This window comes from Garra rufa, chromosome 14 (assembly GCF_049309525.1).
Source record: "Garra rufa chromosome 14, GarRuf1.0, whole genome shotgun sequence".
NCBI lineage: Eukaryota > Metazoa > Chordata > Actinopteri > Cypriniformes > Cyprinidae > Garra > Garra rufa.
This window is the reverse complement of record NC_133374.1, coordinates 19,582,828-19,600,001: the sequence shown is the minus strand read 5'-3', so window position 1 is coordinate 19,600,001 and position 17,174 is coordinate 19,582,828. Positions and strand designations below refer to the sequence as shown.

The 17,174-nt window shown below is 35.5% G+C and overlaps 2 protein-coding genes across 2 annotated transcripts in view; both read right to left on the bottom strand.

The window, feature by feature from the left end:
• The window catches only part of mettl16 (methyltransferase 16, N6-methyladenosine), a 45,596-nt gene extending 39,996 nt beyond the window's left edge, over nucleotides 1-5,600 (bottom strand). Inside the window, exons 1-2 of the mRNA XM_073818141.1 lie at nucleotides 5,492-5,600; nucleotides 4,759-4,898 (exon numbers count right to left, since the gene is read on the bottom strand). Coding sequence (XP_073674242.1) covers nucleotides 4,759-4,886 — 128 coding nt within the window. The 5' untranslated portion in view covers nucleotides 4,887-4,898; nucleotides 5,492-5,600. The remainder of the gene's footprint in view (nucleotides 1-4,758; nucleotides 4,899-5,491) is intronic.
• Nucleotides 5,601-7,392: 1,792 nt separating this feature from the next.
• pafah1b1a (platelet-activating factor acetylhydrolase 1b, regulatory subunit 1a) overlaps nucleotides 7,393-17,174 on the bottom strand; it is a 52,481-nt gene continuing 42,699 nt past the window's right edge. Inside the window, exons 9-11 of the mRNA XM_073817923.1 lie at nucleotides 14,896-14,997; nucleotides 14,657-14,813; nucleotides 7,393-11,205 (exon numbers count right to left, since the gene is read on the bottom strand). Coding sequence (XP_073674024.1) covers nucleotides 11,132-11,205; nucleotides 14,657-14,813; nucleotides 14,896-14,997 — 333 coding nt within the window. The 3' untranslated portion in view covers nucleotides 7,393-11,131. The remainder of the gene's footprint in view (nucleotides 11,206-14,656; nucleotides 14,814-14,895; nucleotides 14,998-17,174) is intronic.

The window sequence follows — 17,174 nt, the reverse complement described above, 5'->3', positions numbered from 1 at the left end:
TGCTACAAATATACCCCAGCGACTTAAGACTGGTTTTGTGGTCCAGGGTCACATATGTTAATTTAAACAATAAATTTGTTGTTAATCATTTTAACAATAAAAAATCTATACTTTTTAATGAAAATATAAAAAACTTATGTTGAGTTAAACATCGTTTTTTAAAATTATTAATATTTTAATATATATATTTATCAAATTCAAATTTTTCAATTAATTGTTTCTAAATATTTTAGAAGATATGATAAAAAATATATATTTTTACTTTTTTGCAACAATGTGGTGCATGTGTTACATTTAAATATTTTAATTTAAACATTAAATATGTTTTTAATCATTTGAACAAAATCTAGAAGTATTCATAAAAAACTAAATGTATTACAGTAGTGTATTGTTTTAATATATTTGTATTATTTAATCAAGTTCAATTAATTGTATCTAAATATTTTACAAGAAATTTTGAAAAATTTATCATAATTTTACTTTTCTGCAGCAATGTGGTGTTACATACAAATGCTAATTTAAACATTTTATATGACTTAATTTTAACAATGAAAAAAATGTATAATTTATTTTTTTTATAAAAAATGTCTTACAGAAATATATCAAGGAGAAGTTGCTCTCTAAAGTATATATTGTTTTTAAATATATATATATTTAATCAAGTTCATATATTTTTATCAAGGTTATATTTTCAAATAATTTTTTTAAAATATTTTAGAAGATATTATAATTTTTTTTTTTTTTTTTACTTTTTTGCAGCAATCCGGTAGATGTGTCACATGAATATGTTAATTTTAACATTAAATATATCTTCAAATTAAACATATAATACCATTATATGTTTTCAGTGGTCAGCAAGTTTTTTTTTTTTTTTAAATAATTATTTAATTTTATTTTATTATATCTTATTTATTTCAGCAAGGATAAATAAAGACATTTTTGGAGTTACAAAAGATTTTTTTTTTTTTTTCAAATAAATGTTGTTCATTTGAACTTTCTATTTATCAAAGAATCAAGAAGTTTTTACCAAAAATATGAACTGTTAAAGATTGACAATAAGAAGGAATGTTCCTTGAGCAGCAAATCAGCATATTAGATGATTTCTGAAGGATCATGTGACACTGAAGACTGGAGTAATAATGAAAATTCAGCTTTGCATCACAGGAATACATAACATTGGCTACAGTTGATGCTAGCCACTGACTTCCATATTATAGAAAAATACTATGGCTTCCATCAACTGTTTGGTCACCAATATTCTTTAAAACATCTTTTGTGTTCAAGAGAAGGTTTGGAACACCTGAATGTGAATACATGATGACAAAACCATCATCTCCACAACTGAAAACCCCCTATTGGTCAACCACTCTTCAACATCCTCTCTCAGTTCCACGATGATCAAAAGTCAGCGATCAGAGACAATACTATGAAACAGAGTCACCGTCACTCCCACACGCCGCCTAACATATTTCATATTCCATGTCCCAATTACAATCTCCTGCCCTATACACCCCTCAAACACTTGAGGCGTTCCTCCACTCCAGGATGCTTTTGTACCCCTTTCTACCTGCCACTCCACAGCTCTGTAGTGCACATCTGCAGAGCTTTCCCACAGATATAGGCAGGAAACAGCCCAGTATCGAAAAGAAGCATCCAAGGATCCTGCTTCCTCTCATGCATGCATAATCACAGCGCTCTTTCTTTCAGGGTCCAAAACAATCGGTAAAATAACGATGGAGGCTGAGCCTGTAAAAACTTTTGTGTGAGATACAAACCCTCAGGCTTGGCTAAGACTGTGGAGACTTTCCAGAGACCTGAGCTGAGGGCAAAACGAAAGAACACCCAAGAGGTTTGAGATACTTCCTTCTGGTACCTCAAGCGTCAAACTCCCACAGGCTGAGATCTTTGCTCCAGTCAAGACTTCACTGAGCCGAACATTGGCTGTTTCTTTAAGCTGAAACCCTGTAGGCAAAGCGGCTGATTTGCATGCACTACCTCTAAAGCCTTTGGGACGAGAAAGAACCGCACACCTCTTGGCAAGGTCAACAGTAACGGTGCACAACCAAGTGGGAATGACTAGAAATATGGAGACTTGACAAAAAAAAAAAAAAAAAAAAGAAAGCAAGATGTTCAGCCTCAGACATGACTGTAGGGCGTTTGCTCAAGATGATTCCCATTAGACCGAAAACTAATCTTGCAAGTGGGGCTAAAAAAAATGAAAGACGATGAGAGAGGGGGAAAGAAAAAAACACAGGCAATTTTCCCAGAGAGGAGTGCTGCTTGTCAAGTTCATTTTCTGACAACAGCACGAGCTCCATCCCTCCCCTGGAGCCCTGGATGCACTGCTGTGACAGTCGCAGCAGGAAGCTCATCCAATCATAGCAGCCGCTTCAATGGGACAGGCCTAAAATACTGCGCCAATGTGATTATTGATCCGCAAATAACTCATCTCCCTTTACAAAGCCAAAGCAGAAAAAAGCTGACTCCTCTGAGACTACACGCAACCTAGCAGACATCAACATACCAGTCTGTGAGCATTAAATATGATCATTAAATATTAAAATTATATTTGCTAATTTTAAGCTAAATTTTCAGTTTCATTACCCCAGTTTTCAGTGTCACGTGATCCTTCAGAAATCATTCTAATATGCTCATTTGCTGTTCAAAAACAGCAAATGATATTATTATCAATATTTAAAACAGTTGAGTACATTTTTTTTAGGATCCTTTGAGGAATAGAAAGATCCAAAGATCAGCATTTATTTGAAATAAAAAGCTTTTGCAACATTATACACTATAACATTCAAAAAACATGCAGTCAGTAATATAATTTATGGAAAGAAATTATAGAAATTAATACTTTTATTTACCAAGGATGCTTTAAATTGATCAAAAGTGATGATAAAGACATTTATAATGTTACAAAAGATTTCTATTTCAAATAAATGCTGTTCTTCTGAACTTTCTATTCATCAAAGAAACCTGATTCAATACTACTAAGCTGTTTTCCACATAATATTAATAATAATAAATGGGTTTTGTGCAGCAAATCAGAATATTAGAATGATTTCTGAAGGATCATGTGACTGGAGTAATGATGCTAAAATTTCAGCTTTGAAATCACAGGAATTAAATATAATTTTAAACTATATTCAAAAAGAAAACAGTTATTTTAATAGTAAAAATATTCCAAAATGTTACTGTTTTTGCTGTACTTTGGATCAAATAAATGCAGGCTTTGTGAGCAGAAGAAACTTATTTAAAAACACTAAAAATATTACTGTTCAAAAACTTTTGACTGGTAGTGTACAATATTAAAAATGGCATAATAGGGGCACTTTAAAGATAATGTTTGTAATGTTATTAATATTAACATATTGTCTAAGCCAGTTTAAAGTCATTACAGTAAAAAAATATGTAGGGCGGGATTTAATCATTAATGAAAAATAAGTTTTAAAAATATAATTGATACTTTTGTCAAATGTAGTGTCTGAAAAAAAAACAACAACTGCAAAAAGAAAACAAAAAATGACTGGAGTAATTTCTCTGGACAAATTAATTTTTACTCAGCAAAAATGCATTAAATTCAAAAGTGACAGTAATATTTCTATTTCACTTTCTATTCATCAAAGAATCCTGAAAAAATGCATCAAGCTTTCCACAAATATATTATGCAACATAACTTTTTTCAAAATTTTTAATAATAAAAAAATGTTTCTTGAACAGCAAATCAGCATATTATTATAATTTCTGAAGGATCATGTGACACTGAAGACTGGAATAATGATGCTTACTCCATGCTTATATATTAAAATAATAAATTAAATTTTAAAATATATATATAAAAAAAATAGAAAACAGCCATTTTAAATTGTAATAATATTTTACAATATTGCTGTTTTCACTGTTTTAATCAAATAATTGTATTATTGGTGGTTTCTTTTAAAAACATTAAAATCGAAAGTGTTTTCACGACACATCATCAGTCAGCCAGTCAGCCATATCGGCTGTACTGAATGTAAACAATGCCACTGAACCGAATGAAACTCATATATTCTGCTGATTATTGCTGCTGAAAATGGTCAATTATTGTCATGTTTTGGGCTGTACTAATCGGTCAGATCAGGAAAAACATTTGGTGTACTATAGACTGCCAAAAGTTATAACAAATCAATGATGAGTGCAAAAAACTGTCTGAGGAACAAAAGGCATTTGTGGTTGGCCAATATGAACCAAGATTTCCAGGGCAAGAATCTTGACAACATTCGTTTGTTCTCATCATTTCCAGTCTGGTAGGTGAAATATTAGACTAATATCTTAATTAATACTCCTCGTACATATCTTTACCACCTATTAAATTTAGTTTGTCAAAATATTGCACCCTTTCCTGCTTACTAAGTCTCTATAAGATTAAGCAGCTTCCACACATTCTTTCTGTGGTTTAGACAACATAAATTAGCATAATGACATATTCATTAGTACATTAACCAAGCAATCAATGTTGTTGTTTACATCTTACTACCTCCAATATGCAAACCCTTATATAAAATCTAAAGTCTAAAATCTCTAGATTAATATCACATTGCACTCAAAGGCAAATACGTGCAAATCACAAATAAAAAAAATAGTCTTTAGAGACAGATCAGGCTTTCTTTCTCTCACAATGCTAGAACAGAACAACACTTTCATGTCTTAGGTCATAATTCCTCTGGCAAGTCATATGACACGTTAAAAATGCTAAAACACAACATGACTTACGTAACTCTGCCGGTTAGTGAGGTCTGCACGTGCTTCTGGAATTCAGGATATTTGGAGGCCAGATACACAAAGTCCGGAGGTTTATCCTTGTAACGGTTTCGAGGATGCATGGATTTATTCAGCGCCATTCTTTCTGCAAACTGCAAAAACAGTGCACATGACACCACAAACAGCAATCAAAACAGCCATAAAGCATTTCAAAGGGCTAGTTAACCACTAAATTAAAACCATGTTGTTATTTATTCACCCTCACGTTGTTCCCAGCATGAAACGTATCAAACAGCGATATTAGGCAGTCACCTTTCACTTTCATTTTGTGAAAAACAAAACAAGATGCTATGAAAGTTAATGGTGACTGATACAGTTAGTCACTAATGTTGTGCCTAACATCTTGTTACAAACAAGAGAAAAACGTTAAGTCATACAGGTTTGGAAAAACAGGAGGGAACTGTTGCTTTAAATCTTGTTTTCTATGTGCCTAACTTAAAGTGCGATACATGTGCTGTTATTGCAGACTGTGTCTATTTACAAAGGAAACATATTGTCTGTGTTTAATTTAATAACTTGTGGCAAATTACATGTGTGCGGGACTAATACTCTTGAGAAATGCTAAAAGAATGTGTTAGCCAAACAGCTAATGATTGACTAGACAACACACTGCAAACATGCATTTGCAACGAATAGCACACGCGGCACTCTACCGTTTCGATAAATCGGAAGAATAGATAAATACCGATGAACGAAAACTTCAGTAGTTTCTCAGTGTTCAGCACTCTCGGCTGTCATTGGCAAATCACGTTGTCCCAACGTTCAACTGTTTGTTCCAGAGTTCCGCTTTAGTCACTATTCTGCGCCGGTGCACACATATGACGTCACGGAATCGGTTTATTTAATAACATACTTTACATTAGATTAGATTTTGTTGGTGTTTTTACATTTAGTGCTGTCAAACGATTAATCCAAAATAAAGACTTTGTTTACATTATATACTGTATGTGTATATGTGTATATTTATTATGTGTATATAAATACACACATCCAGTATATATTTTGAAAATATTTACGTTATCTTTCGACAACACTATTAATGTGTATTACTGCAGTCCTATTTGTACTTTGACTGTGTTTGTTCTGTTGTTAAAGTTGAATAATAAAAAATAATTTAGATTAGACAAGAATCTAAAAAAATTAGATTAGATAGATTTTTTGCAATTTTAATTAATTTTAGGTCATGTAATATTATAACAGTTGTTATACTGTTATTGTTTTTTTTATATTTCCATATTTATAAATGAAAAAACCCACTAACACAGATTAGAGAAGAAAATATTTTCTAATTTAAATTTAATATACAGCAATTAAACCTTTATATTCCACATGCAAATACTAAAATTAACTCTTGGAATTAGTTGAAAACTACCTTATAACATTATATTTTCATATATTTTAAATGTCTTTTTATTATTTTCCTTACATTAATAATTATATATTTTTTTGATGGCCAAACTATTTTAAGATTATCAAAATTTGCTTTTTTTCCTAGCTTGCTTGGTTATTTGTATTTAAATTCAGTTTTCTTTCATTTTTTCTATCCACCTTATTTTCCTGTAAGAGTGGGCACAGCCATTTGTAAATTCTATAGCTTTCGTTCTAATCAGCATCCAGCTATTATAACTGTACAAAACAGCTGGTTTTGCTGCTTGATATTGCAAATAGGTGTCTCTTACCATATTATTTTCATGTATTATCTTAATTATGAGCCTACTGGTTTGTAGTGCAGTTTTACCATTAACTTCACATTGTTATTCTTCTCTTTTTTCCCTAGAGCGGCTAATGAACCAGAAGTCTCACCCATAGGCTTACTTTCCATGTTGAAGAATAAGATAAGCCAAATTTATTTAGAGTAGTTCACTTCCAGAACAAAAATTTCCAGATAATGTACTCACCTTGTTGCCATTCAAGATGTTCATATCTTTTTTCTTCAGTCATAAAGAAATTGTTTTTTTTTTTTAGGAAAACATTTCAGGAATTATCTCCATATATTGGACTTCTATGGTACCTGAAAGTTTGAACTTCCGTAATGCAGTTTCAATAGGTTTAAACGATCCCAGTTGAGGAGGGTCTTATCTAGCAAAACGATCCGTCATTTTCTGAGAAAAAAAACAAAAACTATACTTTTTAACCTCATAGTCTAGCTCTGCATGCTCTCTGTGTATTCCGGTTCAAGTTAGGGTATGTCGAAAAACTCCCATTTCATTTTCTCTTTCAACTTCACAATTGTCTTACATCGCTGCAGAAGTACAGAGATGAGACTAGATAAGACCCTTCTTCCTCGGCTGAGATTGTTTAAAGCCCTTTGAAGCTGCACTGAAACTGCATTTTGGAAGTTCAACCTCGTGGGCACCACAGAAGTCCACTATATGGGGATAAATCCTGAAATGGTTTCCTCAAAACACAATTTTTTTACGACTGAAGAAAGAAAGACATGAACATCTTGGATGGCAATAGGGTGAGTACATTATCTGTAAATTTTTGCTTTAAGTGCCGAATATGTAATGAACCGGAACCACTAGAAACCAGTGTCACTTCCTTATGTGACTCCATTCATACAGCATCACTTCCAGCAGACAAAACTTTTATATTTTTTTTCTTTAATTATGTTGCAAACAATAACATCCAGATATATTGTTAACAATTGGCTGTGTGAACAGTGATACCATAAAAAGCAAAGAGTCCCATTCAAGCTGTGAAGTCTGAAGCCTCCAATCTATTCACAAAGTAATAGCTGATGATAGACCTGTGGCTGGAGGATGGACCTACAGACAGGACCTTCACGAGTCTGTCTGTACATGAACCCATCCAGCGTGTGCAGCAGTGGGATTGCTTGGGACCTGCGAATGGCAAACCTTCTCTCTGGACACATATAAACAGGACACCATCATTGTCAAACCAGGAAAGACCTTCTTTAAGGCCTTGAGGAAAGCCAATCGTAAGGGAGTAGCGCTGCTTATGGGGACAGTAAACTCTGGACAATGTAAATACATGTGTAAATTACAAATGATGAGATTCAAGAGTATTTTTGTCCAAAATTACCCACGTTTTTGGTTTAGGTTTACAGCTCCAGTGTACAGTAAAGGATAGAAGTTTGCATACAACTTGCAGAATCTGCAAAATGTTAATTATTTTATCAAAATAAGAGGGATCATGCAAAACGCATGTTTTTTTTATTTATTTAGTACCGACCTGAATAAGATATTTCACATAAGAGACGTTTACATATAGTTTACAAGAAAAATAAATAGTTGAATTTATAAAAATGACCCTGTTCAAAAGTTTACATACACTTGATTCTTAATACTGTGTTGTTACCTGAATGATCCACAGCTGTGTTTTTGGATTAATGATAGTTGAGTCCCTTGTTTGTCCTGAACAGTTAAACTGCCTGCTGTTCTTCAGAAAAATCCTGCAGGTCCCACAAATTCTTTGGTTTTTCAGCTTTTGTGTGTATTTGAACCCTTTCCAATAATGACTGTATGATTTTGAGATCCATCTTTTTACACTGAGGACAACTGAGGGACTCGTATGCAACTATTACAGAAGGTTTAAACGCTCACTGATGCTTCAGAAGGAAAAACAATGCATTAAGAGCCGGGAGTGAAAACTTTTGAACAGAATGATGTTTACATTTTTCTTATTTAGCCTAAATATCATATTTTTTTCCATTTAGTACTGCACTTCAGAGGCTACAGAAGATACTTACATGTTCCCCAGAAGACAAAATAAGTTAAACTTAATGCATTGTTTGAACCTTCTGTAATAGTTGCATATGAGTCCCTCAGTTGTCCTCAGTGTGAAAAGATGGATCTCAAAACCATACCATCATCGTTGGAAGGGGTTTAAATACACAAAAAACCTGAGAAAAACAAAGAAGTTGTGGGACCTGAGGGACCTTTCTCTTTTCAGAACAAACAAGGGACTTACAAACAACTATCACTAAACAAAAAAAACAAAAAAAAAAAACAGCTGTGGATCATTAAGGCAACATCACATTATTAAAAATGAAAAAAAAAAAAAAAAAAAAGTATTTTAAAAAAAAAAGTGTATGTAAACTTTTGAACAGGGTAATTTTTATAAATTCAACTATTTTCTCTTGTGGACTATATGTAAACATCTTTTATGTGAAATACCTTATTCAGGTCAGCACTAAATCAAAAACAAAATGCATGCATCTCCCTCCTATTTTGGTAAAATTAACATTTTGTAGATTCTGCAAGGTGTATGTAAACTTTTGACTTTTTGAACTGCATTTCTGTGCTGCGTAACACAGCAAAGTGACTGAAGAACCAATCGTCAATGTCAATCGTTTCCACCAGCATCAAAAAACTAAGAGGAATCATTGGTGCTTTTCTTGTGATATACAGTTCTCCCTTATGTAGCTCAGTCTGCCACAATCCCATAGCGAAATAAAGTCGTCATCTTTCTTCATACAAGCACACACATATCGGCCTCTACAACCACGTACTGAGCGGCCCACAGTTAGCATGCCAGCTGACCTATCTGCTAGGGTGTCTAGGTTCCCCACCAGACAGCTCAATCTTCAGTACGGTTACATGCAGAAGTGCTACGTGGACAGGTACAGATCTCAGACTAGTCACTATTAGATTTTCAGCAGCATTAGGTACATCCAGTACACACACAACAGGAAATCGCTTGATAATAGCATGGTTAAGCAGTGAATTCTTTATTATATAATTGCATTGGAATGAAAAGGCTAATTAAAATGATATCCGTTACGCATTTTGAAGCCTTACATCACGTACAACCTTCAGTCCGACGTGACCGAAGATCTAACAATAGCAGGGATGTGCAATTGAATTGAGTTTTTTTTTTTGTCTTCGCAAAAGATATGGAATGGTTTGGAATCTCCATGTTTAGGATTTTATCAAATCATTTCCCATTGTGTATTTATTTGTACATTTATAGCAAGAATGTGCCACTCCTCACACTAAAGTAATGGCTTGAGCACCTGTGGTTATTTTAGGGATGGTCCACAGAGGATGAAGATCCCTTTACAATAGGAGTCACCATCAGGACTCTCCACAGAGACAACAGGCAGATCATTAGTTTGTAGCTCCACAACTCCTCAACAGGTTTATTATACAAGATTGAGCTTCCCACAGTTTTATTTCAGCATGGAAATCTTTGCACCCATTCTTTTAGGACAGATTTTTGCACATCCCCCCCCAATGAGAGGAAACTTTGAGCCCTTGTCATGCTTTGCACCTTAGGTCCAAACTGAGGGTTGCGATTCCTGCGTCAAATGTCTTTTGTGAACTCGGCGTAACTGCCATAGGGGCAACGAGATCATGAAACAAAGGAAGAATCATCGGAATCCAACTTTAACAAATGTTGAAGGCCAAATCAAGTGCTTCGTAGAGGCAACGGTTACTAGTAAGTTGAAGTGCTCCTGAGTGACGCAACTGACCACAGAGGTCAAAAAAAAAAAAAAAAAACTTTACTAAAGCTATCTCTGATTCAGGGAAAAGAAAGAAAACACTCTTGCCGCCCACTATGCAGCATGGCTTTTTGGATGCAGGAGTTGCATACAAATTGACTCCTATAATTAAGCACAATTCTCTCTTACAGTGTAACGTCATGTCTCTGGGATTGTACTTCTCAGTAGGACGTGTCATGACAAGCGTACAAAGATTTATTCCCAAAGGTTTCCAGACAAAACACATGAAACGTTCTTAGATGCAACCATTAAATGTTATCTAAATCCACAAGAAGAGAATGGTAAGTACACTCCAGAAGTGATGTAACAAAGCTACAGAATAACTCCTATAACAAGCCCCATCAGATCAAGTCTCCACCTCAGCGTTATAGGTTCGTTCTGTAGCCTTTGCCCCTTGAAAGGTCTCCAAGCTAGGCACAAACAGACTAAGACAGTGGAAGAAAAAAAAAAAAAAAAAAAAAAAAATAGACAAAATAAATCAGACACTGTCGTTAAATTATCAGTTTAGTGCCCTACATTTTAAACCCGGTCAGCTTCTGCCTTAGGTAGGTCAGGCTGAGTGAAAGATCGGCCTGTGTTAAACCTATGGTACTTCTAGACAACATTATGTAAATTTACAGTATACAGTTTTGGATTCACCATGCAAGAATACTTTTTTTTTTCCATTTAATAGCTCGATCTACATCCAGAATAATTTACATAAAAGGACAGGTTATTGAACCGGAGCTCGGTGGGTGATAACCGTGGTGTTCGAGTGCATCCGGAAGAGCAGGAGGAAACTGAGGGGAGGAAGTGGAATGGGTCCGGGGAGGTGTGGAGGGGAGCACGGAGGTGTTGTGAAGGGTCCTGCGGGTACGATCAGCGACACTCCCACACTTTTACTGTTTGATCTACGCTCCCGGTGACGACGTACGGAGCTGACTTGTGGAAATCTGTGGAGAGATGAGAGATTGTGCTTTAGGAAACACATCCTTTAATATAATTTGAGTTCAAATCTTAGATCACTTCCATGTCATGCAAGATGTTCATGTCCTTCTTTCTTCAGTTTTCTCCATATAGTGGACATCAATGGGGATCAACGAGTTGAAAGTCCAAATTGCAATGCAACGCAATTGCAACGATAGATATTCTAAAAATAATAATAATAAAAATGTATATACTTTTTAACCACAAATGCTCATCTTGCACTAACTCTGCAATGCACATCTGGTGATTTCATGCATTACGTAATCACGTTGGAAAGATCACGCGTGGTTCAATGTTGACAAACATGTTTTTCCACAGATGAAAACAAGATGATAAACTAAAACTCGTTTTAGATGACAAAAACTATGACGAAAATCCATTGACATTTTCGGCGATGAATAAAAATGAGAAAATTTGTGCTCAGACAAACCGAATTGAGTTCTCTTTAGAGTCATCAAATTTATCCATGTCTGGTCCTCTCTTACTCCCAGATACTGACATTACCAGACATATGGATAAATTTGATACACAAGAGAACTAAATTTGGTTTTCTGAGCGCAAACACGCACAGAAAGCGCATCTCACACAGCACACGAGTACTCTTTCATGTCACATAAACAGAAAAATAAACAAACTGATCCATTTTTATGAGTATTCACGTAAACACAGTTGATTACATCTTAGAATTTCGCTAGATAAGATCCTTATTCCTCGGTGGAGATCATGTAGAGCCTTTTAAAGCTGCATTAACACTGTAATTTGGACCTTTACCCCGCTGATCCCTACTGAAGTCCACTTTATGGAGGTTAGATGTGTACGTATGAACTGTATCATAGCCTATTGATCTATCCAGTGGGACATAAGCTAACATGCACTTGCTGCATAAAACGTTCAAAATCATCAGTATCTGGGAGTAAGAGAAGAGCAGACATGGATAAATTTGAAGACGCAAAAGAGAATTATGTCCGGTTTTCTGTGCACGCACGCACACAGAAAGCGTGTCTCAGACAGCAGCAGGTACTCTTTCGTGTCAAATGAACGGAGAAATACGCGCAAAATAATGTTGAATGGTCCGTTTTGAAGAGTATTCAGATAAACACACCCGGTCTCTCTGCATATTCTTGACGACAGAATAAACAAATCACATCATGCTCATTGTTGTACCCATAGATAGGTACAAGTACATGCCCCATTCAACCGCTCCAAGAACGTCCTTCATCTAAACAATAGGGAATCTACCTATACATATCTATGGTTGTACCTGCATGAATGGTCATATCACATGCGTTTTCAGTTGTGTAGTGTAGATGGAGATTGTTTCTAAAAAAAAAAAAAAAAAAAAAAACGCAGTGAAAACGCTAGTGTAGACAAGGATCGTTTTCATTTTAAAATGCCGTTTTAAAACGAAAATGCACTAGTGTAAACAGGGCCTAAATCTCTTTAGTAGCCCTAATAAAGATTAATCTAAATTAATTTATAGACATAAACATATCTGCTTGAAAAAAAATCAAGAAAAGTAAACAAGTTAAGTTGTTATAAATAATGCATAATTAGCCTTTATAAACATTGGTATTTCATTGAAATAAAGTCCATGTTCTTGTACTTTGAGTAGTTTAATTTAATTTTAACATACGGGCATGTTGTGTCACCGCAGTTAAATCTGTGTTTATCATGATAAAACATTAATATTAAACCTATATAATGAGTTTGGAAAATTTAGAGAAATACTTTAAATAATATAAAAAAGGTATTTTAGTCAAAAGACTGACTAAAACGAAATCAAAATTTTGTCAAAATTAACTCTAGCGTGGTTAGTTCTTCGTCTGTGTAATCTGGTTCAAAAAGGTAGGGCAGGATGAAAAACTCATTTTCGAAAATCTAATTTTCTCCTCCAACTTCAAATTGGATTGTTGATTTACCTTTTTTTTGACTTTCTTTGCACGTTCGCTTTGTAAACACTGGGTCGGTACTTCCGCCTGCGTCACTCATGAACTTTCCATTGTTACTATTGGTGCTTTTCCACTACACAGTACCAGCTCGCCTCAGCTCGCCTCGGCTCGACTCGACTCGGCTCTGTTTGGTTTTCCACTGTGTAAAAGTTGTACCTGTACCGGCTTCCAGGTACTTTTTTTCGTACCACCTCCGGCGAGGTTCCAAGCGAGCTGAGGCGATACTAAATGTGACGTGAAAACACAGCAGACTGCTGATTGGTCAGAGAGAATCGTCACTATTCACTGCGTCGTCATTGCACGCGCCAGCAATAGTATCCAGAATAACCCCACCATTTTTAAAAAGTTTGGCCAGAGATTGCGTGACATATCCAATCCATTACATATTATGGCAACTCGGAAGAATACGCCGTGGTCAAACGAGGAGGTGCAGACAGCGGGTGTGTGTCGCGTAGAAGATTACGTCACGGCAGTTTCCTGCAGCGTCGCTATGACAAACCAGGTACTATTGTAGAGGTACAGGTACAACTTTTACACAGTGGAAAACCAAACAGAGCCGAGTCGAGTCGAGCCGAGCCGAGTCGAGCCTAGGCGAGCTGGTACTGTGTAGTGGAAAAGCGCCATAAGTAATGTGTGAAGTCGAGCTAGTGCAAGACAAGCATTTGCAGTCAAAAAGTATATAATTTTTAATTTATTTTTAGAAAATGACAGATCGTTTCACTAGATAAGACTCTTATTTCTTGGCTGGGATTTTGTAGAGCCCTTTTTGAAGCTGCATTGAAACTGCAATCACTTCAATCCCCACTGAAGTCCACTACACAGAGAAAAATCCTGGAATGTTTTCCTCAAAAACCTTAATTTCTTTTCAACTGAAGACAGACATGAACATCTTGGATGACATGGGGGTGAGTAAATTATCAGGAAACTTTTATTCTAGAAAGCGAACTAATCCTGCCTGATGATTTGATTTTGATGCCCATGCCACAGAAATGACATTTCAAGTTTTAAAATGTACATAAAACACTTCAAACAGGCAGATTCACAAGCAACCATCGTCGAGAGACCTGAAGCACCAAACAGACACTCAGTTCTCCATTCACACCAAAACCATTGTTTCAAATCAATAGTCTGAAAGACGAGTACTGTGTACTGAAGCGCTTTTAAAAGCAAGTTTAAAGCTTCACAGGAGCCTACAGGGGAGCTGGCTGAATAACATCAAGTATCTCTAGAGAGCTTCACTGCCTTGATCCACTAAAAAGATCTGGACTCGTGCAGTTAAAAGACTGGAGGGTTCATATGCTGCCAGCGGCTGACAGGACTACCTTTTGTAGAATAACATACTTGATCTTAACCGCTCAAAGAGAAATCACTCTTGTGCTGTACATTTCTAAAAGGCTGTTTTACCCATCCTTGGTCATCAAAACATCTAATATGCATTAGGATGATGAGTGTTTATACAAACGCTTACCCAGAGAGGTAACAAAATGTTCATGGGCACTCAAGGTCTTCATGCAGCGCTTGTTTTTGTAGTCCCAGATCCTCAAAGTCTTGTCATCAGCACAGCTCACAATGAACTTTCCTCCAGGGTGCACAAGAATCCCACGCACCCAGTTATCATGGCCAACCTGAAGAAGACACCAAACTAAATATTTCAGATTCAGACCAAAGAATAAAGCTCATATAGTAACGTTTACTAGACAGACTCACCAGTGTCATAAGGCACATGCCAATGCTCACATCCCACATCTTGATAGTCTTGTCTCTGGAACCAGACAACAGGAAAGGTCCAGGTTTCCCACTCTTCTTGGTCTGGCAGAAAAAAAGAAGAAAAATATGGAGCATTTTTGAATATTTTATGCTGTTATCAATTGAAAACATTCATTCTGAAAACATTGTTATTGTGCCAGATTAATATTTATAGTTCCTCCTAAAGGGAGAATGCAATAGCATCTGGTTAAGTCTTTAACCCATAACAAGGTTATGGAAACTGCTTTATTAAGACTGATGCACTACAAACAGCATTATTAGAGGTGGCTGAGACTCTAGAAGAGGTGCATATATCACAGACATCCAGTCATAACACCACTCTGATAAATTACTGCCCTCTGAATACCACACCTCAAAATAGAGCACTGAGAGCCATTACACATCTCGTGCAGGCAATGAAAAGGGGGATATAACAGAAGCAGAGGTGTTTGGGGTGATAATGCATTTAGATAGCTCTGCGAAGAATGGGCAGTCATTACATTCAAGGCCTTATCTATTATTCCCCCTCCATAAAAAGCCAACTCTGTTTGAGGGGGAGTGCGAACAGACACATTAAAAACAAAATTGCTCTTGCTGAGAGGCTGGCATGCTCAGGCAAGTGTGTTCAGGCACATCTGTACCTTTAGACAGAGCTGCTGTAATGACATACGAGGCTTTGTAATTAACATCTCTGACAGTGGTGTCAAGAGATTGTTTTAATTCCACCTCAACGGGTTCGACAAGATCAAAGACGACTGAGTAAATACGTTCATTTTTTAACACTGAGGAGAAAGTCTACTTCTACATAATAGTAATTACTGTGAGGGTTAAAGGCTGTTTTCCACATGCTGTGAGGGCTAATGGTTGATCAGATAAAGATGAAATTGGACACGGTTGATCATAAGACTTGCAAAGAAATCCAAATGGTACGTTCTTCACCTTAGGGTATCAAGTGCTAATACCACCTATGTCATTTCGCAGTCATTGTACATGACAAATTTAGATCTGCGGTTGAAAATCAAAGGGCTCATCAAAATGTGTTTACAGGGCACAGCAAAAAGAGAGACCAATAAAAATCTGTAAATATCTGGATAAAAGATAATGCATTGATTATTTGCAAAAACAAAGATGCATTGTTTCAAACCTTTTCTTTTCTTTTTTAAAACCCAAGGTTAAAAGAAATGGAAAAAAATGCTCAGTTGACCTGTAATAGCATCTGAGAGCTGTGTAGACTTCTGTGAAATTCTGGTATTTTACTATTACTAATTACCAGTGATGGACGAATTATACAAAACACAGGTACACAAAGTAAAAAGGAACAGAGAAGAGACCAAACCTAAATATGATTTTCATTTACAATAGTACTAGAAATTCAGCATTAAGGTACAGTTCTGTGGGCAAAAAAAGGTCCTTTGTCTATTGGCAAAATTGTAGAGTTCATTGAGAAGAATCGTCACATTTACAAAGCACTATTAACGTAAGCAATTTTAGAAAGCTTCAACAAATATTGAACTGCATAAATACAGTTGAGGTCAAAAGTTTACATACACCTTGCAGAATCTGCAAAATGTTAATTGCTTTACCAAAATAAGAGGGATCATACAAAATGCATGTTATTTTTTTTTATTTAGTACTGACCTCACATATAGTCCACAAGAGAAATTTAGCTCAATTGATATAAATGACCTAGTTCAAAAGTTTACATACACTTGATTCTTAATACTGTGGTGTTGTTTTTTTATTTAGTTAATAGTCATTCATGAGTCCCTAGTTTGTATTGAACTGTTAAACCACCCACTGTTCTTCAGAAAAATCCTTCAGGTCCCACAAATTCTTTGGTTTTTCAGCAATTTGTGTATTTGAACGCTTTCCAACAATGACTATGATTTTGAGATCCATCTTTTCACACTGAGGACAACTGAGGGACTCTCTTGCAACTATTACAGAAGGTTCAAATTCTCACTGATGCTCCAGAAGGAAAAATGCATTAAGATTGGGGGTAAAAACTTTTTGAATGTGAAGATCAGGTTAAATTTCACTTATTTTGCCTTCTGGGAAGCATGCAAGTATCTTCTGTATTTTCTGAAGAGCAGTGCTAAATGAAAAAAATAAAATAACTAGCCAAAATAAGAAAAATGTACACATCTTCATTCTATTCAAAAGTTTTCAACCCCTGGCTCTTAATGCATCGTTTTTCCTTCTGAGGCATCAGTGACTGTTTGAACCTTCTGTAATAGTTG